Below are 27,355 nucleotides of genomic sequence, written 5' to 3' on the forward strand. Positions count from 1 at the left end.
TGGCCTTGCCCTCATTTCCTGCTGTGTTACACACTGACTGAATGAATAGGATTCTACTGGGGATATGCTGGCAGCCCAGGAAGGAACCCCGAATATACAAGTAATGAGGACTTACCTCCCCCACTGCGTTCACCACTGGCAAGTGTCTGAGGCCCATTGTTCTGAACAGATTGAAGACTTGTGAGACATGAGTATTGGGTGAGACTGTAAATGGTGAGGGATTCATGTATGGGGTAACATCCTGAGGAGCAAAAGTGGAAGCAGATTACCTACTACTAGTCACAGTTATGAAAGAGAAGCCTGTAAGGGGGTTAGCCCTGGTTTAGTGTCTGACCTGTGGCACAAACGAGTCACTTCCCTTCTTGTGCTAAATTAAGCTGTAGGGGAATTGCTGTTGTGCACACCAAGGCAGGGAGGGACTACCCTGGATGACATCCCGGCTCTGGACCCCTCCCCTAAACTAGGCACCAAGAGACCCCAGCATCGAGTGGCACTGACCAAGGCAGACTCATTATAGTGGAGTCTACCCTCTGATGCCAATCTCATCTCACTTTCTCCAAGTTCCCCTCCCAAGTCCTGAAGGGATCCCCCCTTACCACAATCATCCGGGGGTTCAGCAGAGTCAAGTCCAGGTCGTGGATGTCTGGATAGCGGGGATAATCCTCGGCCATCTCAGCATAGGAGAGCCGAGGCTGGCTAGCACTCTGCAGGACAAACCATGACAGTGTGCCATCAAACACTTCCTTCTAAAGAGGTTGTTCCACTTATTAGCTGGAACTTTAGTTATGGCAGACTAGTTATCTGCCATAACACCATCCCACTACCTTGAGAAACTGAAAAAAGTCCTCCTCAGTACATCATTATCAATTAACACTGCCTCCATCCCATGGCTCCCTCAACAGAGAAGCTAAATAACTCCCAGTGCACGTCAGAATGATTCCAAACTCAGTTTGATGTAAAAGGCCCCATGTAAAATGGAGTATCTTACTCATCCAACCTATCTCTTATGATGCTAGATAGCAACTTGGTACCATGAGAAGAATGCTGGCTTTGAAGACTTAGATTCATATCTTGGCTCTGTCATTTCCTAACTCTCAAATCTTGCCAAGTCCCCTTTCCTCTATGGTCTTAGCTTCCTCATCTATAAAATGGCACCAGAAAAGGGGAGGAAGGAAGAAGTTGGAATTGACAGTCTTGAAGGTTTCTTCTTTCTTATGCTGTTTCTTCCCCATATCTACCTTCCAATCTGACTAGCTAGGTTTCCTCAGTACCTCAACATGATGAAATTATATGCTAATAGTTTCTCTGCATTGTGAGAAACAAAAAACCTAGGCATCTGATCTGCTATCATTAACATCTGTCTCCCCATTCCAATTCTGAAACTCCATGGGCTGAAGAGCCAGACTCCAAATGCAAGTAACTTAGGAGTTAAAGTCTCTGAAGAAGGAACCTTCTGAATCTGACTTCATACAGCTCACCCAAGGGTTTCTGTCAATACTTATAGCTGGGCAATGTGCAGGAGGTCATTTTGGAAAGGAAAATTGGCAAAACGTAAAAAGTGATTTAAAAAATCTTTAAGAATCATTTAAAAGTAAGGGAGTTGCACTGACCAGGTAAAAAAACCTGTGAATAATTTCAGCCACCTCCTAGAGAAAAATTCCCAGCCAGAATTAATGTGACTTCTTTTGAAAAAGCCAATGTAAGGAAATTATGTAAATCCAAGTACAAGTACTGTCATTAAAAAGAAAAACAAACTCTATAGTACAAGACCAGAGACCATCAAGAAGACCCAAAGATCACACCTGGAGTAAGCACTGGCCCAGAAATCACTGTCCCTACTTTTTTGCCCACGAGGAAACAACTCAACATAGGAAGAAAACAATGATAAAGTCACCGTCACTGAGGACTCATCTCTTTTTTTGGGGCATAGCCATCAGAATTCAAGAATCTATTATGAAGTAAGACTTACTGACTGACTTTCAGAATAACAAACTCCTCGGACCAGCAATGTGACAAGCTGAGATCGAAGAATCAAACCATGAAAGGTCAACGGGCGGAAACGTTCCTCCATAGTCCAGTCTTCACTGGGGGACTGGTCAGGGTAAAGGTTAGGGTAGGGAGTATATCTGTATTAAAAATCAGAGTAAACACTGTTTACCCCAAGCATTTCATTGCAAAAAGAAACATTTCTATGTCCCTGAAGACAACTTGTTACTTCACTGACAGAAGGAATAGGGACTAAAACACCAGAAGAATAACCCAGATAAGCAGTTAGCAACCCCAGAGCTTGCCAGGAGTCTCACCTCCTCTCCAGCATCTGCTGCAGGAGGTCCTCCTTCTCAGTTGGCTCCTCTGTGGCTATGTGTTCATCACACATGTTACGGAGCTCACTGGATGGGTAGGATTTCATGGACTGGCTCCTTTTGCGTTGCTCACCAGCCCGGGTGAGAATGCTGGATTTCTAAGAGAGGGAGAAGAGGTGTACAAGGAGGATAGAGCTCAGTGGAAAGAGAAGGGGGAAAGGAAGGATTATGGACTATCTCTCTTGACCAAACTCTGATGAAGCCAACCTGAACGGCCCTAAGTTTTGGATAAGACTTCAGGTTTAAAGAGATAGCCTTTTGGTATGTATCACCAGAGAAGAAAGGGCAAATCTTCTGGTGGTATCCTGTAATTAAAGGCTTAGATGTAGATGTAGAGAGCTGCCCATAGCAGTTAACAGTTTAGGAGAATCATAAAATATTAGCTTTATTTATTTTCTTATGTGCATACTTGCTGGGAGCAAAGGTATTCAGATCCAATTCTGGGGGTGAAATAGTAACAGTATTTTCACACTGCAATATGAAGACATAAAAAATTTTCTCATCTTCAATGAGAGTGAGATTTCATGTCAATGAAATCAGAGACTGCTGAAATACATAGATATATAGTGTCCAGACAACTTCCAACTCAAAGGACAATTAACTCCATTTTCATCTTCCCTTTCCCAACGCAAATCTGTTTTCCTTACCTTGAATTTTATGTTGTTACTGATCAACTGGTTTCCTTTCATGAACTCCTTCTCATTGCCCCGATTCTCTGTCACCACGGGAAATGCATGGTGGACTGTGGTTCGCAGGATGCTGACCAAAGATTGGATGCGTGTATGTGGATAGACGTATGTCAGGTTGGGCTCCATGATATCGCTAGCTCTCAACCTGGGAGGGTGTAGACAACCAACTTAGAAACTAAGCTAGATTGTTCTTTTGTCAATATCATTTTGTTTTGTTGTCAATAACATTTTTAATGAATCATTCATAGCTCCACTATAAGTCTAACAGGCCCCACAACACTGAATTTTATCATTTTTAGCTCTCTGTCACATTAGTGGGCAAAAATACAGTCATTTAAAATTATCTTAATTTTAATTTCTCTGATAATTAAGAGAGTTTGAACAATTTTTCAGATTGTTGAATTTCCTCTTTTAAGACTGCCTATTATTTACTGGGAAAGGTATTTATTCTTATACATTTGAATCAATTCCATATTGGTTTTAAGTTTCATTTTTATCAGATATTTTTATGGTGAAACATTTTCCCAATCATTTTCTTATTTTGGAAGCACTGCTTTCTGTTGAACATAAATTTCATTACGTTGTTTCCTATAACTTAATATTCTCCTCTTCTCCACAACGAGTATAGATAAAAAAGCCATTCCACCTTATAATTTATTTTTTTGATGAGTCTAAAAGAGCCACCATTTTAAATTAAGGATACATCAAGTCTGAACAATTATGGCTGGGAAATTTTGAGTGTTGCTACACAAGTCTAATAATACATTGGGCTATCAAAGCTCTTCTGCTGTCTTTGTAATTAAGCCTTTTTTTTTCTAACAACTCATTTTCCTAGTCCATTTTTAGTGTTCTAAACCCAGAAGTCTTTCCTTTGACCTGTGGTATTTTCTACTTGGAAAATTTAGAATAAGAAGGACCCAGTGCCTCACTTGTCCATTTCCACTTCTGTCTCCCACTCAAGAAGTGGCACCCCTCGCAGTCCCACATGGATGTCATAAATGCCTTTGTTGAAGAAGTCCCCAGTCCACTTGGCTACCTGCCATACAAAACAAAGATCTGAGAGTATCCAGACAGAAAGTAAACCAACCCATTCACTGGAGAAGGGATAGGAGGTATTTACCATTAAAGTGATCATAATGGGAAGCCCGTAAGTGATCTCATTGGTAGATTCTATCAGGATGACTGTAAGACTGATGGTCATTCGGACAACACCACCCAAGAAAGCTGCAGCACCAATCAAGGCAAAGGTCCCTGAATAGATGTGGCCCAATCCAATGTAGCTAGTAGGGATTGAGGTCAAAGATATGAATTAGGATTGCATGGTTGCTGAGGTGAGGAGCAAGGGAAGAAATAATACTACAACACATGCATACAGACACACATGCATGAATATGCACAAAGAGCACCTTTTCAGGATGTTGGCAACTAAGCGTCCAAAAGCAGCTCCACAGAGCAGGGAGGGCACAAAGAGGCCACTTGGAACTGACATGCCATAGGTCCAACATGAGAGTAAGAAGTAGAGGATAAAGAACAAGGCCAGCGTGATGGGGCTGAAAGTACCTGTAAGACAAAAGAACAGCCCAAACTGATAAAACCACCCTAAACCAGCTCAGCTCACCACCTCAAGGCCACAGACTCAGTCCTGCCATTGCTTAGAATTCCTGGGGGAGGCCTGTGTCCACTCCCATGGAAAAGGCTCTTCAGCCTGGCTGGGAGATAATGATGGGCTGGCATTGGACAAGGTAGGGCTGGGGGGTCTGTTGGACTCTGTCTTTTGAAACTCACCCTCTTGGTGAAAGAGTTGCAGGATGGCAGATTCTTGGGGATTGAAAAATAGTGTTGCCATGTCATTGTAGGTCTCATTGGGGCAAAAAAAAGTTTTGATGCTTGAATTCACGTCTTCTGAAGTAACCTGATGATGGGGAACCAAACAGCTGTTAGATGGCCAGGTAGCCTGCCAAGGCACCCTCTCACTTGGATGTTATCTGAAGAGAAAGTCAGGCCTGGAGGCTCTCCCTACCAATTAAGTGGGCAGCAAAATATGAAGCCAGGTACTAAAACACAAGTAATTCCAACTGAGGCCATCTTCCTTACAGGAAATGCTTGTGAAAATGAGAAAAACAAGCAATAAAAGTTACCCAGGCTGTCTCTCAACCTATCCATTTATATGGAGTGCACCAATTGAAATATTCAGTTGCTTTGGTGGCCAACAATCAACTCTGAATTAGGGTCACACGGACCTCTGGAAGGATGGAGCGGTCATAGGAGAGAGAAAAGGCTTAGACTTCTATGGGGATTTGTACTTAATCATGCAAATGAGGTTGGGACATATTTTGAATCAAAGAAGATACTTTAATTCCAGGAAAGAAGTCTGCTTTATTTGCTACTAGGAAGAAATACCATGTTTTTGGATTTTCTTTCCTGTGCTTCTATTTTTTGTTTATGCTGACTGAAAATCCAAGTTGGGGGGGTTCTCAGTACATTCACATTGCTCTCTCTAATCAGTTCCCCTTTCCATCCTCACTAGGATGGAAATATTTCAATATTTCCCTCAATATTTCATGATTGAGAGCTCCCTCTCTCCCCTTCTCCCTCTACCCCTTTTCTCCCTGAACCTTCCTAGGTTGACTCTCCCCCCTCCCCTAAGAACATTAGTCCTTGGAAACTTCCTGAGGCCAGTGGAAGTCTTTGAAATATGCTTTCTCTTGAGTCACTGTTTTCTTTCCCTTCTCTATCTATCACAAGTCCTAAGATCTCCTTAAACAATATTCTGAAGCATTACATGCACACATGCATGAATATGCACAAAGAGCACCTTTTCAGAATGTTGGCAACTAAGCATTTCTGGGGGTTAATAACACAGCTATATTGAAGGGACTGATGGAAAAAAGGGCCTGGAGGACTCCTGTGACCTTCCAGTCAGTTCCAAGGGCTATATGGGGAGAGTGGGAAGCAGATTCACGATGATGGGGCTAGGGTTCGTCACCATTTTCCATTAAGAGGGATGTCACAGTATATGTATATCATGGAACACTATTGTTCTGTTAGAAACCAGGAGGGATGAGAATTCAGGGAAACCTGGAAGGATTTGCATGAACTGAGGCTGAGGACATGAGCAGAACCAGAAAAACACTGAACACCCTAAAAGCAACATGGGGGTGATGATCAACCTTGATGGACTCCCTCATTCCATCAGTGCAACAGTCAGGGACAATGTTGAACTAACTGCAATGGGGAATACCATCTGTATCCAGAGAAAAAACTGGAGTTTGAACAAAGACCAAAGACTATCACCTTCAATTTAGAAAAAAAAAAAAACCTGTTATCTTATTATGTAATTTTTCTGTCTCTTATACTTTTTCTTCCTTAAGGATATGATTTCTCTCTCATCACATTCAATTTATTTTTATTTTGTTTTTTTATTTTATTTTATCACATTCAATTTAGATCAATGTATACCATAGAAACAATGTAAAGATTAACAGACTGCCTTCTGGGGTGGGGTGGGGGAAGGGAAGCAAGAATAGGGGAAAAATTGTAAAACTCAAAATAAATAAAAATTTTTCTAAAAAGAAAAGAGGGATGTCACCTACTGATCAAAGATTTGGCTGATAAGCCAAGTTGGCAAAGGATTAAGAACAAAATGAGGGGCGGCTAGGTGGCGCAGTGGATAAAGCACCGGCCCTGGAGTCAGGAGTACCTGGGTTCAAATCTGGTCTCAGACACTTAATAATTACCTAGCTGTGTGGCCTTGGGCAAGCCACTTAACCCCATTTGCCTTGCAAAAAAAAAAAAAAAAAGAACAAAATGAGGAGGAATGAGTCTTGAATGCCATAGGGTATCAAGGACTCCACAGAGTTGCTGAACCATGATGAGAGAGGTAAAACCATTATGGGCAGAATTGGAAATTGGTCTTTCAGAGAGGGAGGTACCAACATGAAAAGAATGAGGAGGGGGATCTTGAAAAAGAGCTAGGGCAATTCCACAAGCTCTGAGGCCTTGCTGGAAGAGTTCAGCTGACTTGGGGCTGAGAAGAGAGAAGCAGAAGCAAGCTCCTCACCTAGGCATGTTCTAGGCTTGTTCTGGGCTCAGAGGCTTGTCACCAAAAGGGGCTTTCTCCACTTTGCCCTACTCCTTGGAGGATAGCCACCCTCAGTTCAACAGACCAGAATTCTGGCCTGCTCTCTCTCCCTAGGGCTGCAGCTGGTTGAGGCTTCTGCATCCTAGGTAGAGCTTCTGCTCCTTGGTACTATACCTGTGGCTGGAAGGAGTCATTGCCACTCCTACTTGCAGAGGATATTTGCCGGCACTCGCCCAAAACCATGGAAGCCACAAATACCACAACCGTGGTCATCAGACACACCAACAAGCTTTCCAAGACTCTAGGAACAAAACACAAACCAGATTCTGTTTTTTAAAAGGGCTCCTGAGGAAAACAAGACTGATCTCTCCGAATATCCTTCTCTTATGACGCCCCTCACCCCCCAGCCCTCCTGCCCCTGCCAAGGCAGCTGTTTCCTGTGCTCAGGCCGCAGGGAAGGACAGTGGGCAGCTGCCCATGAACCACACAGTGAGTAGGACCTGAATGAATAACATGCTCACTTCTCCTAAGCTTCCAAATGACCAGTCCAGAGATAGAACCACTCAAGGAACAGAAACTGATTTAACTCAAGTTGGGGCTTTGTTCTGCTGTCTCACACTCCAGGAGGGCTGGTCCTGTCTAACAAACTGGAGTGGAGATTTGGGGGCATCAAGGGCACATCCCCAGTAGCTCCCATCCCTCTCCATGTTTGACTCCACTCTCTCCTACAAAGTTAAAAGAGCCCCGCCAGGTAAGGAGGCGGTGGTGGCAGCACAGGTACCTGACAAGCTTAGGTTTCGGGTGCACGTTTCGCATCCGGTACTTTGCGAGCCTCTTGTTCAGACAGTTGAATGTGGCTCCAAGGAGGCCCCCAATGACCCCCATCACGATGAAGAAACCCAAATCCACAGCTGTCCAGAGGTGACATTTTTTATCAGAGTCAGAGCACTGAGAGAAGAAGGGAGAGGGAGAGAGAGAAAACCAGCATGCAGTGAACACAAAGGAGAACAGAACAGAGGGAGAGAGCCAAGACAGAAGCAAGCACATGCTCTTCTAGAGCCAACAAGATTCAAGAAAGTAAAGGCCACATCCCTCCAAGATTCACATCCCCCCAGCATCCTAAGCAGCCTTCCCAACCCACCCAGCCAGTGCCAGTTCAGACCAATCCCCCCGACCTCTTGCTGTGCCAGGCCCAATCCAGGCTCTGTGGATGCTGCCACCCCACAGCACCGCACCGTGCTGCCACCTCCTCCGCCTCCTAGCTGCTGAGGATCTGGTCAAAGCAAACGTCTCCTGCCAGGAGGTCATGGTTCAAAGGGAGCCCTCCAACTGTCAACTCCCTGTCTCTCTCCCACTCCCAGTTGCCAAGAGACAGACCTTTCTCTTCAATACTACTCTCCATCCCTATTCATCTTCCAAGGCCTGTTTCCTCCTTCATCCATCTCACATAATGAGATGACCCTTTTTCTCCAGGTAAACTCCTCTCAACCTACAAGGAATCACCCCTCCCCCTTCATCATCCTCACTCTCTCCAGTCTTGGTCTGGCTGCTCCCCTGCAGCCTACAAACATGGCTGCATTTTCCCCATCCTTGAAACTCATCTGATCCAAGCTTCTCTGATAGCTGTCAGTCCATCTTTTTCCTCCCTTCTGTGGCAGTACTCCTTGAGGTGGTGCTCTACAATAAATAGTCCTAAGTCCTTTCCTCTTTTTCTTCTTCACTCTCTGTAGTCTGGTTTCTGACCCCATCATTCAACAGAAACTCCTCTCTCCACCCCAAAGTTACTAGGGATCTCTTAAACCACCAAAGCTCTTTCCTCAGCCCTTCTCCTTCATGCCCTCTCTGCAGTCTCTGACACTGGGGATCATGCTTTCCTCCTTGACACCCCTCTCTCCTGGACTCCTCTGCAGTCTCCTTCTTGATATTCACCTAAATCATGGTCTTCTCCATCTGCTTCTCCACGTGGGTGATCTTATCATCTCCCATGAATTTAATACCCATCTCTATGCTGACTCTTCTCAAATCTACTTATTTTGTCCTTTTCTCTCTATTGACCTCTGGGCAACAATCTCCTACGGGACATCTTGAAGTAATGTCTCATAGAGAGCATAAGCTCAACACAATCCAAACTAAACTCATGACCTTTCTTCCAAATCTCCCTCATTTAACTGGGCCTGTGGAGGGCACTCCTATCATCCCAGTTCCTCAGGTTCAGAACCTGTGGTCATCCTTGGTTCTTCACCCACTATCCAATCTGTGGGCAGGCCTGTCGATTTTCCCATTGGAACACCCTTCCCCTGGAGCTCATCTCTTCTGACAATGACACTATCATGGAGAAGGCCTATTAGCAGTCTGCTGGCTTGTTTGTCTACCACAAGCCTCTCTCCATTCCAGTCCATTCAAGTGCCAGTCTGACCATACCATTCCCTTTCCCAGCCCTTCCCTCACCTGCAATGACACCCTATCAGCTCCAGGATAAAATACAAAATCCAGTTTGGTGTCCAAAATCCATTTCTTATCTGCCACCCAGACAGACTTCTTACATTTATCCCCCTACTCTAGGAATCAATGCTAGTGGTCTCCTTTGCACAAGACCTTCCATCTTCAGACTCAGGGTCTTTTCCCTGGCTATCCCCTATGTCTGGATGTTTCTCCTCCTGATTTCCCTGCCTTCCTTCAAGTTCCCCTTCTACACAAAGTCTTTTCTGATCCTCCATTCTAGCGTCCCCCTCCTTTGATTAACTACAATTTATTTTGCATGCAGTTTGTTGTACATAATTGTTTGCATGTTGTCTCCTACACCGGACTGTGAATTTCCAGAGGACAGTGACCATCTTTCATCTTTCTCTGTATCCCCAAACACTCATTCAGTAGGTGCTGAATAAGTGAATGCTTCTTGATCCCCAATGCTGCTTCCAGACCCTTAACTACTATCATGACTGAAATTTGTTCAATCAAAAATGATTACCCAATACAGATACTGGTAACTATTTCCCTCTGACACACAACAGTCTCTTTTCCTGTTTTTTTTTTTAAATCCCCAAAGAATTGAGTACCTAATTTGGAATCTCTCAACTCTTGCCTTCATATTAGGCCCTCAAGTACCAAAACTTCCCATTTCTTCAATCTATTCGATTTCAACTAAAAAGAGACAACCTTGATGTTGCCATACCCACTAGCACCCCACTTTCATGTTCTTGAGTGTCACTTTTTTTGATGTCAATCTTTTAGGAGTCTACCTTTCCTGCTCTCTTATGACTGCTTATTTAGTTCTTCCTATTTATATATAACCTCTAATCCCTCTAGCCCTCCATTCTTTTTCAGGCTATATACACTCTTCCTCCTTCTCAATTTCAATTCATTGGTAAAATAGTTAGACCTATATACTATCTACACTAAACTCCACACTATCATCCAGTCTTAAATCATTTACTAATTGCAGATCATGCTGTGCCAACTGCCAACCCTGATTCCTCTTACCATTAGCTTCCTTTGTACTTATTCAAATAGAGCCTTGGAAGTCATGAAAACTATGCTGTTTGGCTCCGCTATAAATTTCTGTACAAAGCAATCCAACTACTTTTCCCAAACTATTATCTCTCCCACTCTCTGGCTATTCTAAACTTTCTCCTCCCTCTTCAAGTCTTCCACAACCCCTCCCCTCCCCAACCCTCTAAAGCTAGGACTTGGAAACTGCACTTCACCAAAGATTTAGGTCATCTGCCAAGAGCTCTTTCCTTCCATTTCCTATAACTCATATCTCCCCCCACAGCATGTCATCCACTCTAGGCCCAGATAAAGGGGTGGACCTTATTTGCCACGGTCAACTCTCCTATGTACATCCTTGGTCCTCCCCCTATCCTGGCCATCTAAACTAGGTACTTCTTCTTGCTTCTAAACCTTCTGCAATATGGCTTCTAATCTCATCATTCAATTGAAACCGCCCTCTCCCAATTTACTGTTGATTTTCTGATTGCCAAATGTCATGGCCATTTTTTCTAGTACTTTTTAAATCCCTGCACCACTTGCCTGTTTCCACTTAGATAACCTTGCCTCTCTGCTTTCATGACACTTCATTCTCCTGCTCTCCACCTCCCTGTTTCCTTTCCTTTTCCCTCTTTTTCAGTTTCTTTTGCTGAGTTTTCATCAACATCAGGCCAACTAACTGCGGGTGTCTAAGGTTCTATCCTGGACTCTTCTCTTTTCTCATTTGGTGATCTCATCAGCTCTCTAGGTAGACAATTCCCAGAATTCTATATCTGGCCTGACTCTCCTATAATATAGCTCCAGTCCCACATGACCAAGTGCCAAGTGGACATCATGGTGGCATCTCAAACTTAACATGTCCAAAACAAAACTTGATACCTTTTCCCCAAAACTCTCTGAATTCTCCTATTTATGTCTCAGTCACCCATGCTCACAAGCTCAGCAACATCCTTAATTCCATAGTCTTACTTCCTGTCCACACTCATTAAATCTCCGGTAAATGGCCCCTCCTCTCAGTCCCACAGCCACCTCTCACCTGGTCTATGACAACAGACCTCTACTTCAACTCCTTGCTTCCAGTTCAGTGGAAAAAGGGATTTTCTAAAGCATAGATCTGAGCAGATTACTCCACTGCTCAATGAACTCCCATGGCCCATATTAAGTCCCTTGTTTAGCATAGAAAATTCTTTGCCTGCTGGCTCCCTCCTACTGTCCAGTATCCTGATATTCCCTTTCACATACTCTACACGATCTAGTATAGACATCTACATGTCTCTCCTTATGTGCAACACCTAGCCCCCTCCTCTCCTCTCTGTGCCTTTGTAACCTGCAACCTCCAATCCTGGATTGCCTGTTGTCTTCACCTCTATCTCCAAATCCCTGGCTGCCTTTAGACTCTGCTGCAGTTTCATCTTTTCATGATGTTTGTCCTTCATTCTGGGAAAGAAGGCCATAACATCAGGGAGGTGACACTATGACAAGCACATAAATTATTTTTGAGTGAGGGAGGGCTGTGCTCAGGCACCAGCCTCACTTTCTCCTCCAGAGTCACCTGGGTCCAGTGGCCAGATATGAATCAGGTCAACTGGAGATGGGGCTGAATGCAAGATGATCAGGGTTAAGTGACTTATCCAAGGTCACAGAGCTAGTGTCAAGTGTCTGAGGTCAGATTTGAACTCTCATTCTCCCTGACTATAAGGCCAGCAAACCTCCTGCCTTTATTGGCTCTGCCTGTGGTAAAGCCTTCCCCCATGAATCTGCTTTCCATTGTACCCTGTATGAATCTTATATGTAACTATTTCTTTATAAGTTGTCACTCTCTATTAAAAAAGAAACTCCCTGAGGGCAGGGCCCATGTTTACCCTTCTTTGGACCTCACATTTTAGGACAGGTTAAACTGACTAACTAGGAAGAAATAAGACTTGGATTTTTTGGTCCAGATAGTCCTTCTGACTGTTGTTCTTTGGCACATTCATTAAGATTGATTTTTCAGGGAGCAACTATAAAACATTGGTGGCTGAGATTGACACTAACCTTAAACTCCCCAAAATTCAGTAACCCGGGGAGCTGGAAGGCACCCCAACTTCCAAACTGGATTCCAGAGCGAAAGAAGTTCAAGGTGAATGTGGCAGACATGGAACAAAAGAGCTAGAGAGAGGAGAGAGAAAATGAGAACTGAAGAGTGACAAGTTTGCCTTTCTGAGTGACATTTCCTCCCAGAAGTCAGGAAAGAGAACAGCCAGGGCACAGAAGAGAACCCCAGAAACAGGGACTAGGAATAGGATATACTAATGGAAAAAGCCCAGGATTCTAGCTGTTCACTGGGTAGCCAACAGAGGGGCTTCTTCCTCAGACCAGGGGATACCTGAAGTCCCCTCCAGGTCTGTGGTCCTGGCTAGGAGATGACAGGGAAGCAATAGTTGCAGCTATGATGTCTAGTCTTTGTCTAACTCACAGAGTTGTTAGGAGAATAAAATGACAGAAGGGAATTTTGTAAAATGCTTTGAAAAGACATCCCAAACAGGATTTATTCCTTCCAGGCTGCTGCCAGGGCAGAAGCTTGTCCCTGATTCCTTCTTATTTATCTCCTTTGCTCTCCCTGGAGCTCCAAGGGTCAAGGACAGAACAAAGAGCAGAGAATTCAATTCTCTGTAATCATTGCACTCCCACCAGGAGATCAATAAGTATTCTCTGGGCTGCTAAGACCTCCAGCCTTGAAGTCAGTTCACAGTGTATCACACATTTCAAAGCCTCTTTTTACCACTTTCCAAGTGAGTCCTTGGTTCCAGAAGGACGACCCCTCTTCCAGGCTAAAGAGGGTACCCCCAATAGGGGCCCCGAAAGCCGCAGCAACACCTGCAGCCGCGCCTGCTGACACAAAATCTCGCTTGTCTCTAAGTGGGAGAGGAAAAGAAGAAATATAATAATGCTTTGGGATCATTCAGGACATGAAAGCCAATATTACACATTTCCCTGTGTTAAGATAAAGGTGATTTTATTTCAAACTAGAATGGCAGTCAGTGATTTTGATGGGGATTCTTCTGCATTATAATGCTGTCTACCATACATCAAGAAGCTCCCTGCTTCTAGAACTTTCTAGCAAAGCAAAATTATTCTATTAGTCTCAATGTTCAAAGCATTTCTCATCAACTAACACCTCAAGAGACAGACTAAAGATATTCTGTAATCAAAAGCCCAACCACTTTCCCACATCTGCCTTTCCAAAAGCCTCTGCCTTGGTCTTCATAGTGTGTGTGTGTGTGTGTGTGTGTGTGTGTGTGTGTGTGATATTTATCTACAGCAGAGGTGTCAAACATGGTGAGGTCTGCAATAGGTACACAATTAAAATGTAAGTTGGAAATATTTAATAAAATAAAAACATACAGATATGCAATAAAACAAAATTAAATTAAAATTAAAAAGTGACTTATCCAAGGTCACAGAGAAAATTAAAAAATTAAAAAAAGAAAGTACATAGTTGATCTGCAGGAATCCTACTGTGAAGTGCTGTGATTTCCATTTCAAGTTGAGCTTCATCCCCTCAGCTATAGTGTATCTTAAATTCTGGGTCATTTCTCTCTCTACTGTTAAGTTTTTCAACTTGATGTGATATTAATTTAAACCTTCTGTTTCCTGTCTCTAGAAAAGCTATTTAGAAGCTAATTACATTCCATTCATACCTGTCACTTCGAAAATAGGGAAAGTTAAACTGGATTTTCCGCAAAGAGATGCTCTGGAACTGAGAAAAAAACAACAGGAGAAAGCATATTCAGAATGGGAAATTCAGAGGCCTGATAACATATGCATGTTGCAGCCAAATATCACAGGAATCACTCTCACACTCGATCTCTTCCTGTGTACTACTATACAGGATGTAGTAAATACAATTCTAATATAAAATAAAGTAAATGGAAAGCAACTTAGTGAAAAGAAAGCAAAAAGTAAACTTCAGAAGGTACTAGAGGGTAGTGCCTTGATTTCTGGGCCATCTGCCCTGGCTGGTCAAGGACCACATCAGTTTTGCATTTCCCTTTCCTAGTGGCTCAATTCATAACTGGTGAATAGATTAGTTTTCCTTGTGGTCACGGGCATAGGAGATTAATAGCTGGACCTTCACAAACAATCTACTCTACTATAATCCAAAACAGCTGCCCCAAGTCAGAAGCAGCTCCTCAGTGGATCTTGCTGCCAGGAGGTCACATTTTTCTACTGTGTTCATCAAACTGTGATGCTGCCCTCTGATCCTCATCCTTAGTCCCTTTGTTCCCTTTGAGCTCATTAATTGGATGAATCTGACTGGTGCTAGCTTTTTCTTGAGTGGCTGAGAGCAGTTTACGAAAGAATGAACACTAAGAGAAGGAAGTCCTTTACTTTCCATGTCACCAGGGAGTCAGATTGGCCCACTTCTCATCAGTACTTGAATTAGTCTAGAAATTCAGAACTGGAGGTTTCTCAAACTAGGCTAATTCCAAGATACCTCATCCCCTAAACCCCCCTAAATCAGTAATTTCCATCAGCTGTGCAATCCTATTACCAATTTAACATCATATGATTCCATGAAAGGAAGAAGAAACCAAAATCCCATACCCACAAAGTACCTAGCCCTGACTCAGGGAATGCTGAATGAGAGCCCTCTCACCTAAGAGGACTCTCAGCATCACATGCCAGGGATTCTCAGGTTTTCAAGCTTAACAAGACTTTCCAATCCAACAACCCCACTGTTCTGTGATTTCAGGATCTTTCAATCTCATTTAATGTTCTGGAACAAGAGACTCATCTTCCTCACCTCAAGCTGATGCCAGGAAATTAAAATTCTGTGGGAAAGTTTCCAAAAAATTTTCCAAACCAATCGGGGATGATGAAATTTCTCTCCCTTTTCTGGGAAGTAGAATAATATCACCCCTCCAGTTCTCTCTTGTTCTGTTCTGTCTCTGACAAACAGGCAGCCCTACTTATCAAGGACAATTGCTCTATTTGGTCCTTTCTATCTTCTCAGCTCCTCTCCTAATCTTCAATCTCTTGCTCCTTTCTGGCTTCCTTCTAAGATGCCTACACACATGCTTGGGTTTCCCCTACTGTCTCCCAAGTCAAATCCTCTCCTCCCCCATTCACAAACTCCCAGATAGGCATCCTCCACTCACTGTCTCCATTTCTTTGACTCACTCACTACTACAGTCTGCCTTTCAACCTTACCACTCTTTCCAATATTACTGAGGATCTTTATTATACTCCATCTGTATATCTTTTCTTCACCCTCATTCTAGTTGGCTTCTCTGCAGCACCTGATGCTACTGACAACCTCTACTTCCCAGAGACTCTTTCCTCCATGACTTTTTGAGATGCTACTTTCTCCTGAGTCTCCTACCTATCTGGCCACTCTTAGGTCTTAACCCATGTCAAGCCTGCTAACTATGGGTATCTACCAAGGATGTCTGTCCATCTTCTTTTCTCTCTCTACAACTTACATCTCAATAATTTCATTAGTTCCACCTCCTGAATTCTCCCTATGGAGAGGGCTTATAACTACTGGGGTCCATCCCTCTACCACCAATGTCAAGTGGATAGTTCCAAATGGTTTTCCCACAAACAGCCAGATACCCAGACTCCCTTCTGTAGTCACTGCTCCTTCACTATCCCTCACCACCCATGCCCAATAATTTTCCATATCTGGTTGATCCTTCACCCACAGCATCCATCTCTTCTGAGTCTTCTATCCACCACCATCTTTTAGATGGTGTAATTAACCCAGTTAATTGTAATAGCCTTGTAATTGGATTATCAGTATCTAACCTCTCCCTTCTCTAATTTATTCTCCAAAAGGCTACCAAACAATCACCTAAAAGAATGGGGCTGACCATGTCACTTGCCTGTTCAAAAACTTGGGGGGGGGTTCCCTTGTCCCTAGAATACAATAAAGAATCTATAGATTGGCATTTAACACCTTTCATAAACTGGCTCCAGATTTACTTCATGTTATTCCTCACCACACCAAAGTGGGGAGTTGCCAAGCTCAGTATTTCATTTACGGACACCTAAGGCTTGCAGAAATTTACCCCAAGCCATCCTAGAATTCATAGCCTCCTTTCTAGCTTAGCTCTTATGCCACCTTCCTTTGCTGGTCCCCCCTCCTCTTTCCTTCTTCCTCCCTTTTCTTTCATTCCTCTCTTTCTCTTGTCCATCCTCCCCTCCCCTCTCCCTTTTTCCTCTCTCCCCTCAAATTGTCCCTGAATGTTTTTCTTTTTACAAGCTGCACCTCCCCAGTAAAATGCAAGATTTCCCCATGAGGCTAGAGATTATTTCTAGTTTTCTGCCCATTCCTAATAAGTCCTTTATAAATGATTGTTTGATTGGATTAAGACTGAGTCCCACCTGTCTTTCCAGCTTGATTTCGCAAGCTTCCCTCAACAAATTATGAAACAAGATTCTTGGGAAAGTCATTACTTACTTGAGGGAGTCCAGCACCCACAACTGCTCCACTATGAATCATGGGACCTTCCTTTCCTACAAAAAGTCCTAAGAATAAGTTTAAAAAAAGAGGGGGAGAAATTATTTAGAGACTGAAGAAAATGGTGCCATGAGAAACAGTTACCAACAACCATTACGAGACTCTATAAAGGAAACTATGAAATGATTCACAAAAAATGCTTAAAGCTGTTCTGGAGGAAATCTCTATTATGCCCCAAATGCCCAAGCTGACATGAAAATGAGCCACCAAATAGGGCATTCAGACACTTAAAATTCTGATGGGATACTCAAGAATTCTCAGTATGTTTATCTATAATATTATATCATCAGGATGGATCATAACTGAAATTTGTGGATCTGCATCTACGTCTAATATAATAATCTGTTTAAGGATGACCGTGAAGGATAACCTACATAACACATAGTAAGAAAAGGCTCCTTACCTCCAGCCACACTGAAAAGTACTCCTAAAACCTTACATGCCAGGGTTCGGAGACGCACAATGCCTGGCACTTTCACACCATTCAGGTAGCATTTGATTTCTGGAATCCCAGAACCAGCTGCCACTGGCTGCAAAGATAACAAGAACCTACATTGAACATTCTGTTACCCATCAAACTACAGAAAATGATGCTGACACAGTAAGAGGAACAATCACAGTAGTCCACATTTGTGTAAAGGTTTCAGGTTAGCAAAGTGCTTTCCTTCTAGGATCTCACCAAAACCATGATCTGGGAAGCTTGCAAAAGAGAAATGATTTCTAGGTCATTCAGCCAGTCTCTCCTCCCTCTCCAAGATTCCCTCCTGATTCTCTTGACCTTTTTTCCCAGGCCAGAAGACTCCTCACCCTGGAAGTTCGTGCTACCCCTGTGTGTACTGGGTGCTACCCCTGTAGTCTTCCTCTGATTGGCTGGTTCTTCTTAGAATTTCCATTTTAAGGCGAAAAAAACCACACAGGCCCAGGCCACTTCACTCTTCATTTCTCTGCAGGATCCAACCTCCACTCTCCAGACTTTCTCTCCTGCTCTCCTCCTTGCCCCTCCCAATTTGTCTAGGTGGTACCTTCCTCAATTAGAAGCTAAGGTCCTTAAGGGCAGGGACTTTGTTTCTGCTTGCTTCTGTAATCATATCCCTTAGCCCAACACCTGGAAACAATGAGTGCTTAATAAAGGCTTCACAGATCTTCAGCAATAAAACTCCATCAGTCTTTCTTCACAAAGCTGCACTGGCAGCTGTCCTTGTCCTCTGCTTATCCCCCTTTCCTACTTCCTTTTGTGTGCAGTCTTCTCTCATTAGACTGCAAGCTCTAGGAGGGTAGGGCCTGCTTTTTCTTCTTGTATCCCCATCAGTTAGCAGGGCCTGGCACACTATAGGCGCTTAATCAATGCTTATTGAACTCAACTGAAAAATTCCCCTGATGAAAGCCCCAATTTAGGAAGCCCTCTCACCTCAATCAGGACAAGCAGACTGGCTATGAAGACGAAGGTCAAATTAAAGCCCAACAGCTCCAGAAGTGAAAGGGCAAGGCATCCTTTCTCGCTGCACTCCTCAACCGCTGTTGGTCTGAGTCAAGGAAGACCAGAATGCTCCTCTGGTGGTGTACCTCACACAGTTACCACAGGGCCTCAGCTCCCCCTTCACCAACCCCCTCCTCCCCACAAGTCTGCTTTTCTTCAGGAGATGGCTTTTGATGCTCATCTGATCTGAGAGAAGAATTTTTTTTTTGTTTTTTGCAAGGCAATGTAGTGAGTGACTTGCCCAAGGTCACAAAGCTAGGTAATTATTAAGTCTCTGAGATCAGATTTGAACTCAGGTTCTCCTGACTCTAGGGCTGGTACTCTATCCACTGCACCACCTAGCTGCCCCTAGAAATTTCTTTATAGAGAGCTGTCTGACCCAGGTAAGGGCCATGACTGTGTATTTCAGGTGTGGATAAGAACACTAAGACAAGCAAACTCAAATCAACACCTTCCTCTTCATCAAGATTCAAGGAGCAAGGACTCATAGCAAATGTGGACATTGCTCATTTACAAAGCAGACAAAGCAATCCAATTGCTCAGGTGAACAAAAGGTAACTGAAGAGGTTTCTTAAAAGGAGGTGAAAGCCTAAAGTAGCAGACAAAGGATCAATTCAACCACAGTGCAGAGAATAAAGATTCAGGAAGAGAATCTGTCCTTTTCACCAAGGCCCAAAAATAGATCTTTGAGACTAAGAAGATGGACTTCCTTAAAGCTGATTAAAGGCATCTTGGATCACCAATCACCAGGAAGGTGAGGCTGATGGGAAGGAGAGCTATTTAGGATAACTCAGCTATTCGTTTTCATTTTTCAATTGAAATTTTATTTCATTTTTCCAATTATATGCAGTGGTAGTTTTTCATCATTCATCTATTTGCAACTTTATTTACCTCAGTTATTCTTTAAGAAATGCCATTTTTTCCAGTTGCAAAGGATCCTTGATAAAAAAAAAAATGCCATCCCCCTCCAGAAAGAGAATTGATGAACTCAGAGTACAGATGGAAGCATTCTTTTTTTTTTCCACTTCTTTAATTTTTCTTGTTTGTGTGTGTGTGTGTGTTTGTGTTGCAACATGGCTAATATGGAACCATGTTTTTGTATGACTTCATATGTATAACTGATATCATATTGCTTGCCTTCTCAAGGAGAAGGACAGGAGGAAGGAAGGGAAAGAATCTGGAACTAACAATTTTTTAAAACAAATGTTAAAAAATTTTGAACATGTAATTAGGAAGTATTTAACAAAATAAATTTTAAAAAAGAGGAAGAGGGGTAGTTAGGTGGAGTGGGGCAGCTGGATAGAGCACCAGCCCTGGAATTCAAACCTGGCTTCAGACACTTAATAATTACCTAGTTGTGTGGCCTTGGACAAGTCACTTAACCCCATTGCCTTGCAAAAACCTTAAAAAAAAGAGAGAGGAAGAAATATGTTCTTCCTTTCAAAACTTTAAATCCCCAGATAACCTTCAAGCACCACTTTACTATTACCAATGTTCCTCTCATCCTGGGAAGCCTGCTGACTGATTTGAAGTATACATCTAAAAGTCAAATGCTAATGAAAGAAAGTTCAATGAAATCAGAAATCACAAAAAGGATACAAGATTGTACAACATGAAACTTGAGTTTGGTGAAGAGTTGTACAAAGAAGTCCACAAACAGGCCCACCTGTCAATAACAAAAGAAACATTCAATCATCTTCTCATGGTCAAATGGAAAAAGTCCTTGATCTGGAGGTAGAGGACTTGAGTTCAAATCATTCCTGCTGTTTACTACCTCTGTGATCTTGGGGAGGTTCTTGGTGTCTCTGGGATTAGTTATCATATTTTGAGGGAGGGTGACTAACAATCCTCTTCAGGGATAATGGCAATAAATCATCAGTTACTAAAAGCAGTTATTCCTAGTAGGAATACTGGGGGCTCTAGTTTCACAACTGTGTTTCAGCATGGGATCCCTCTGGGAGCTGTCCCCGAGGACAGCCAGGAAACACTGCCATCCCTTACTCATACTCCTCTCCCCCAGGGCAGTAAATAATCTGTGAGCTGGGGCATGGGATTCCAGTTTTTCATCTCTGCTCCCTTATTTTCCACCCCAATATTTGTTTGTGCATCTCTTAGCACCATATCTAGCTACCCTCTTCTAGCAAGCACCATATGTATGTTATCTGACCTTCCTCACTAGAATGTAAGCTCTTCAAAGGTAAGAACCAGGTCTGGTTTATTTCTGCATCATCAACAGTAACAGGAAAATGCTGCCCTCAAATGTTTGGTGAATGATGATTTCTGTCTACATTAAAGGAAGGGCTCCATTCAGAGAATCATCTTGGCCAAAATGAAAAATCATTAGAGCCAAATGGCCTTAATTCTGCTTTAAGGGAAGGAGATGTTCTATTCTCACCAGAACACCTCAACATTTACTACATTTACTATTATCTATAAGACCCTGATCTCCTAATGCCATTATCCTCCAACCAACAAGCATTTAGAAAATGCTACAATGTTCAAGGCTCAGTAAGGGCAGGGCAGAGCAGATCTCCGAGTTATCCAACACTTAATGTAGATGAGTCCACCCATTTCATAAAGGATTAAAAAAAAAATCAAAACAGGGTACAGGATGTGGCTGTCCTACAGCAACCCTCCTTGTTAGCTTGTATTTGAGGCTAACTCCCCTCCATAATCTCCCTCCCATGCCCAATATTCTTACCAGGCCAGTGGAGACTCCAATAGCAAACACCATTATCCATTTCACTACCTCATACCTTCGACCTTTCTGTGTAGAGAAAAAAAAGTACCTCATTTGAAAAAAAAATCCAACATAATTATACTGATAAAAAGATGAGAGAAACAAATATTCAAGCAATAATGCTTTTCATATGAATTTCCAGGTGGACAACAAATAGGCAAGAAAAGATGATGGACATACTAGGGTCACTTAAGTATGAATATAAGAGAAGACCCTCAATAGCAAGATGAAGACCTCATTTAAGAGCTGTAATGCTTCAAGATGGTTTGGGGGACACTACAAAGCAAAGGAGAATACTCACAACAGGAAAAGGCCTTTAAATTACTGACAAATCAAGGGCTTCCTTCCTACCTTATTATCCATGCTTTCCAGCACTTCCAGGTAGGGGTCATTGATACAACGATCATAGTCCAAACTCTGAAAGTGACATATAAGAAAACTATTACAGCCAGGAACAAGTCACAAGGCCTAGAAGGGAACTTCCAGAGAATTTGGGGCAACATTGCACAATTCAGAAAGAAATGGAAAATTGTAAATTCTTAAGACTTCCCTCTCTTCTTTGTGGGAATGGGGGGTTGGGGGCATCAAACACGGAAAATACTGTCATATATTGGTTGGTTTTGTCGAATTCTTTTTCCTTTCTTTTTTAAGCTTTTATTATAAGAGATTGCTCACTAGCTAAGAGAGGAGTAAGAGATTTATTTGTAAATGAAAAGGACATAAACCCAAAAGATGTCCATAACTTTTTTTTTTAAAAAAAGGGAAATGCATCTCATTTAGCTAGAGTTTTCTTCTGCAGTCAGGTTTTGGGGGGGGGGAGTAAACAGAAAGCTAAAAAGGCAGCAATTCCTACATGGACAGAAGCAGCTGAGGGGCTGGGGTCCAATCTGGATGCAGACTCTTACTAGGTCAATGACCCTGGGGAAATTATGGGCCTTCTGTTTTCCTCAAACCACTGAAGAAGGAAGTGGTAAACCACTCTGGCATCCTGGCCAAGAAAATTCCATGGGGAGCCCTGGAGTGCCATGGTCTATGTCTAAGGGGTCACAAAGAGTCAATGGAAGACATGTTGGGCTAGTAAGTACTGGGGATACAAAGAAGGAAAAAATGGGATCCAGATTCTCCAGGAGCTCATTGCTCAATGGGGGAAGATAACATGCCAATGACATTACACTGCAGGGATGGGGAATGTCCAGCCTGTCACAAAATTCAATATATATCTAGGAACATTTTAGGGGTGAATTAATTAAATGTTTGACCAAATAAAGTGGGTGAATGATGTTATGGCTCTTGGCAGAAAAAAGGTTCCCCACTCCTAAATGATAGATACCTTGAAAATGGCATGTAACTGCTGAAGGAAGGCACAAAGAGGGCAGGGAAAGTCCTGGAGAAGGTGGCAAACCCAGACAAAGTATTTATTTTTTTAAATAAACAAAATAAGACTTTGAGGGTACGTCCTGGAAGGACGATCTGATTCAGTATGATATCCAATACCCTCTAAAATACTATATATGAGAAACAATGCCAGGAATAATAGCTCTGAGATCCTGCAAGATCCTCAAAGAAAAATTTAGCAATTTAATATTTAGCATATTTTACTTTCTAAGTCAGAAAAATGGACTATGCACTTCAGAAATGTTTTCAATAAAAGCAAAATAAAACAATAACATTTTGCTTGACCCTTAATGGGAGAATATAAATAAACTCAGGTACCTGAATTAACTGGATTCAGCAGAAATCTAGACCCTTAAGATCAGACAGGAAAGAGTGAAAGGCACTACAAACACACAAACGGACAAACCTGGCCCACATAACTAACTAAACCATCATGTCCCAACATCCATGTCATGAAGGTGTTAATGCATGCTAGAGCCTTCCCAGGTGAGCCTGTGTCTCCTGTGCTGCCAGGGCTGGGAGAGGACCCAGATGCCAGGACAAGGCCAAGCAGCTGCCTCAGAGAACACACGTGCTCGCTGGTTTTCCAACTCAGAATGGACACTGTTCAGAAGGGAGTCTTTAATTATGAAAAGGAACCACTCACACCAAGGGCCACATGTTTGTTATGTTCCTGTTAGACTAGCTGCTCGGGAAGTGTTAGGTTCCTGCTGGCTAGCTTGTCCTTACCCAGGAGAACACTGAAGGGGCAGGAGACAAGAATGACAAGTTCTCCTTAAGGTTCTCCTAGTTCTCCAAGATTTCCCTTTATTAAACCAAATACAAGTGCTTAAATAATCTCCCCAGTCCCTGATCCACTCCCACTCCCTTGGCACTCTTCAATTCGACCAGTAAAACAGTACTCTGGTGCTCGAGGACACCAGGTGATGAAAATTTGCAGTACTCCCACACACAACAGTCCCTTACACATGTTAACAAACCAGGAGATGGGCATATGGGCAAAAGCAGAAAGGTGACCTACTGTGGGATGTTCAGACACTGGGAGGCAGGGGGAAATTTCCAAGCCAAAGGCAAAGATCCAAAGAGAAGAATCAAAGAAAATCTGTTGGGATTTCTTACTGCCTAAGTAAACATAAATTCCTTTAGTTTTTCATTTTTAACTGGACACAATTTTTAGATATATTCTGAAAAAATGAGTGTTTCTGTGATGATATTTCATCCCAGGGGATGTTTCCATAGAGAAAGAGATTTGTGAGAAAGCAGGAAATGACTAGATTTTTCTAGGGCTGCAGCAGTCTCCGGGGTCCTCTTTTTTTTTTAATAAATGAAATTTATAATAATAATAATAATAATAAATGAAATTCCTGTCTGTATGAAACACAAAATGAACAGAGAGACAGTCAATGAATCAAGAATGAGGGCTCCTGCCCAACAACTTGGGGGCAAATACAACTGAGTGTGAGAGTTTGAATGGATCAACAAATGAGGGAACAAGCTAAGTCTTCGGGACAACTCAGCTTGTGCCTCTAACTGGTAGAAGAGGGTAGGGGAAGACAATGTGACAGAGATGACTCAGATCAGGAACAGAAGTGGGGACTGCAACATGATGAGGTCCCAAGCTGTAGTTGGGGAGACAGAGTTATCTCCACCCTTCCCTTGCCTGTTCCTGTGTGCATCCTGTGGTACAGAGAGTCCTAGCCCCACACTCTTCCCCAATTATTCCCTTCTCCACAAGTGAGTCAGTGAAGCCTGGGCCTTGCCTGGCTGCACTAGGACCAGTGGAGGGGACACTCAGGAAGAGTTTGGGGAGAAGGCTGGGACAAAGGATTCTTTCATTTCTCTGTAGTGAACAACAAGTTGTATGACCACCAGAGGAATGCAACAACATAGTAGAGGAGAAAGAATCCCAGCTTTGGAATCAGAAGAACTGAGTTTGAATACTGGCTCTGCCATCTCCTGTGTCTTCCTGGGCAAGTCACTTGATCTGTGTGACCTCAGGTTCTTCTTTGGGTAAATGTGTGTGTGTGTGGGGGTGTCACTGACTGAGAGAAGGAAAGCGCCCATATGCAGGGATAGGGTAAAGCTATAGATTTCCCATTTCAAAAAACATTTCTGAGTGCTCTCCAATAGGATCGTCTAGTTAACATCAATATGTGTGACCAATGTAGACTTGTTTAAGCTACAGAGAAACCACTATAAATGTGGGCTAGTTAGGGACCTCCTCCTGTTCCCCCCTAATTAATTCCCCATCCTACTCCCCACAGCAAACATTCCAAACCTTTTTTTCTCTCCTCCGATTCCCTGGTGCTATAGCAGCTGGGCTGGTATTTGCTGACCCCTGAATATTCCCTCACTTGATGATCTAAAGAGTTCCTATGGATTTAACCATCATCTCTATACAGATATATATAGAGATTCAGCCTCAGACTCAACTTCTTCCCACAACTACCTTGGTGACAATAGAGATCTGAAGGTGGATATCGGGTTTGTTGTTGTTTAATCATTTTTCAATCACATTCGACTTTGTGACCCTATTTAGGTTTTGCCATTTCTTTCTCCAGTTTATTTTATAGATGAGGAAAATGAGGCAAACAGGGTGAAGTGACTTGCCCAGAGTCACATAGCTAATAAGTGTCTGAAGCTAGATTTGTATTCAGGTCTGATTTCAGCCTGGTTGCCTCTGGATGACTAGAGAGGATATCAAAATCAACACATCCTCCTAATTCCTCATACTGAAAAATTCTATTTCCTCATACTGAAAATTCCTAATTCCTCATACTGAAAATAACGCATCTGTAAACATATTTATCAAAAATATGGATGTACAATGCTAAACTGACTGTTTGCTACTGAGGGGATGGGGGTGGGAAGGAAGGGTGGAAGGAAATTTTGTAACTTAAAAATATATATGTGCATTGGATGAAAATAAATAAATATTTTTTTTAAAAATCAGCACATCCAAAACAAATCATTATCCGCCCCCCCCCCTTTCCACTCTTAACCTCCTCTATCACTGATGAAAACACCACCATTCCGTTAGCCAAAACTTCAATGTCTCTCCAGGTATTAAATAGGTTGCCAAGTCTTGTCATTTTTTCCCCTCTAATTTCCAATCTTATATTCACTAGATAGCTTCCTAATTGATCTCTGGTCATGTCTTTCCCCACTCTAATCTAGTTTCCATTCAGAGGCCAAAGGGATTTTCTCTAAGAATAATCAAAGTGTGCTGAGCCTGGGATTTAAAAAAAAAAGAGGCAAAAGACAGCCCCTGCCCTCAAGGAGCTTACAATTTGATGGGGAAGACAACATGCAGACAAATATATATATATAAAGCTACATATGGGATCTATAAAGGAAGGCATTAGAATTAAGAGAGGCTGCAGAATCTGTAGATCTGTAGATTTAAGTGAATTTAAGTGAAGCACAGGTCTGAACAGGTTACCCTTCCCACAATTCTCCATATCTCCCAGCTCAATAAATTCCCAAGGCTTTCCCTAGGACCTTCAGAATTAAGTATAGAGTTCTCTGGTCTGTTCACAGCCAAGCCCCTTTCTATTCTTCCAATCTTTTTACAGCTTCACTCCTCTCCATACTCCACAATCCAGTCATACTAGCCAGCTCACTGTTCACTGCACACAATACACAAATACCTCTCATCTCTGTATCTCTGCAGCTCTTCTCCAGAGGCAATTCTCTAACCAACCTCTGACTCCTTAGAATCCCTAGCTTCCTTTAAGATTCAACCCAAGCACTGCCTTCTCCAGGGAGGCTTTCCTGGTTGGCATCTCCTCCAAAGTGACTTAAAACTTTGGGATTGTCTTGCACATTCTGATTGACATATGCTGTCTCTCCCCTTAGATTGCAAGCTCCTGAAAGGCAGCAGGCCCCTAAGGCAGAGATGGGCACATGGTAGAATGACTTTATACAGCACTGTTCTGAGGCTCCCTTCCTTGGCTGATGCTATTAATCCTTCAACAGTTTAGGCGATTTCAGAATTGCTATGGCCAAAAGAAGCTTCCCTGGGATAGAAACCCACTAGACCAGTCTTTGGATAACTGAAATAGTTCCTGGTCCTGCTTCAAACTTCAAACTTCAAATTTCTGAGAGCCTCTGCCCCACTGGCACTGTCTTCAAGAACCATTAGGTCGCCTCCATGCTACCTGGAGGTTCTCATTACCTCTTGCCAATAACAATAATCAGCACACCTCACATTTATACAGAACTTCAACATTTCCAACTGTTTTCCTTGTGACAAATGGGGTTTCCCTGCAAAATGGGTCCTGCAAGACTCTATTTCCCAATAACACAGCTTAAGAAATTAAAGGTAAAAGAAGTGATTTGTTCAAGGTCCTATTATAAGTAGGAATGAGAGCCAGGATCTGAACCCAGGCCTCACTGACTCTAAAGTATTTTTAGTACAACATACTGTGTGTGTGTGTTAATCAGAAATGAGACCACCCAATGCTTTACTTACCAACAACCAGTTTAGAACCTCACCTCATAATCTTTTCGGGGAAGGATTTCATCATCTTCCTCCTGAGTTTCTCCAAGGATAGTCTATAAAAACATACCCAGAAGAGGAAGAAAGTTTTAAACAAAATGAAAATGGAAATAGACAT

The 27,355-nt window shown here is 42.6% G+C and overlaps 1 protein-coding gene across 2 annotated transcripts in view; it reads right to left on the reverse strand.

The window, feature by feature from the left end:
• CLCN6 (chloride voltage-gated channel 6) overlaps positions 1-27,355 on the reverse strand; it is a 34,007-nt gene that overhangs the window by 5,090 nt on the left and 1,562 nt on the right. For both annotated transcript variants that reach the window (XM_074218424.1, XM_074218425.1), the window contains exons 2-22: positions 27,234-27,293; positions 21,693-21,758; positions 21,303-21,368; positions 20,201-20,267; positions 18,533-18,639; positions 17,528-17,654; positions 17,065-17,132; positions 14,300-14,358; positions 13,381-13,513; positions 12,654-12,767; positions 7,915-8,081; positions 7,308-7,434; positions 4,838-4,964; positions 4,459-4,612; positions 4,173-4,332; positions 3,982-4,088; positions 3,011-3,197; positions 2,304-2,461; positions 1,970-2,126; positions 597-704; positions 116-241 (exon numbers count right to left, since the gene is read on the reverse strand). In XM_074218424.1, coding sequence (XP_074074525.1) covers positions 116-241; positions 597-704; positions 1,970-2,126; positions 2,304-2,461; positions 3,011-3,197; positions 3,982-4,088; positions 4,173-4,332; positions 4,459-4,612; positions 4,838-4,964; positions 7,308-7,434; positions 7,915-8,081; positions 12,654-12,767; positions 13,381-13,513; positions 14,300-14,358; positions 17,065-17,132; positions 17,528-17,654; positions 18,533-18,639; positions 20,201-20,267; positions 21,303-21,368; positions 21,693-21,758; positions 27,234-27,293 — 2,445 coding nt within the window. The remainder of the gene's footprint in view (positions 1-115; positions 242-596; positions 705-1,969; positions 2,127-2,303; positions 2,462-3,010; positions 3,198-3,981; positions 4,089-4,172; positions 4,333-4,458; positions 4,613-4,837; positions 4,965-7,307; positions 7,435-7,914; positions 8,082-12,653; positions 12,768-13,380; positions 13,514-14,299; positions 14,359-17,064; positions 17,133-17,527; positions 17,655-18,532; positions 18,640-20,200; positions 20,268-21,302; positions 21,369-21,692; positions 21,759-27,233; positions 27,294-27,355) is intronic.

Source organism: Macrotis lagotis, chromosome 1 (assembly GCF_037893015.1).
Source record: "Macrotis lagotis isolate mMagLag1 chromosome 1, bilby.v1.9.chrom.fasta, whole genome shotgun sequence".
Classification (NCBI taxonomy): domain Eukaryota; kingdom Metazoa; phylum Chordata; class Mammalia; order Peramelemorphia; family Peramelidae; genus Macrotis; species Macrotis lagotis.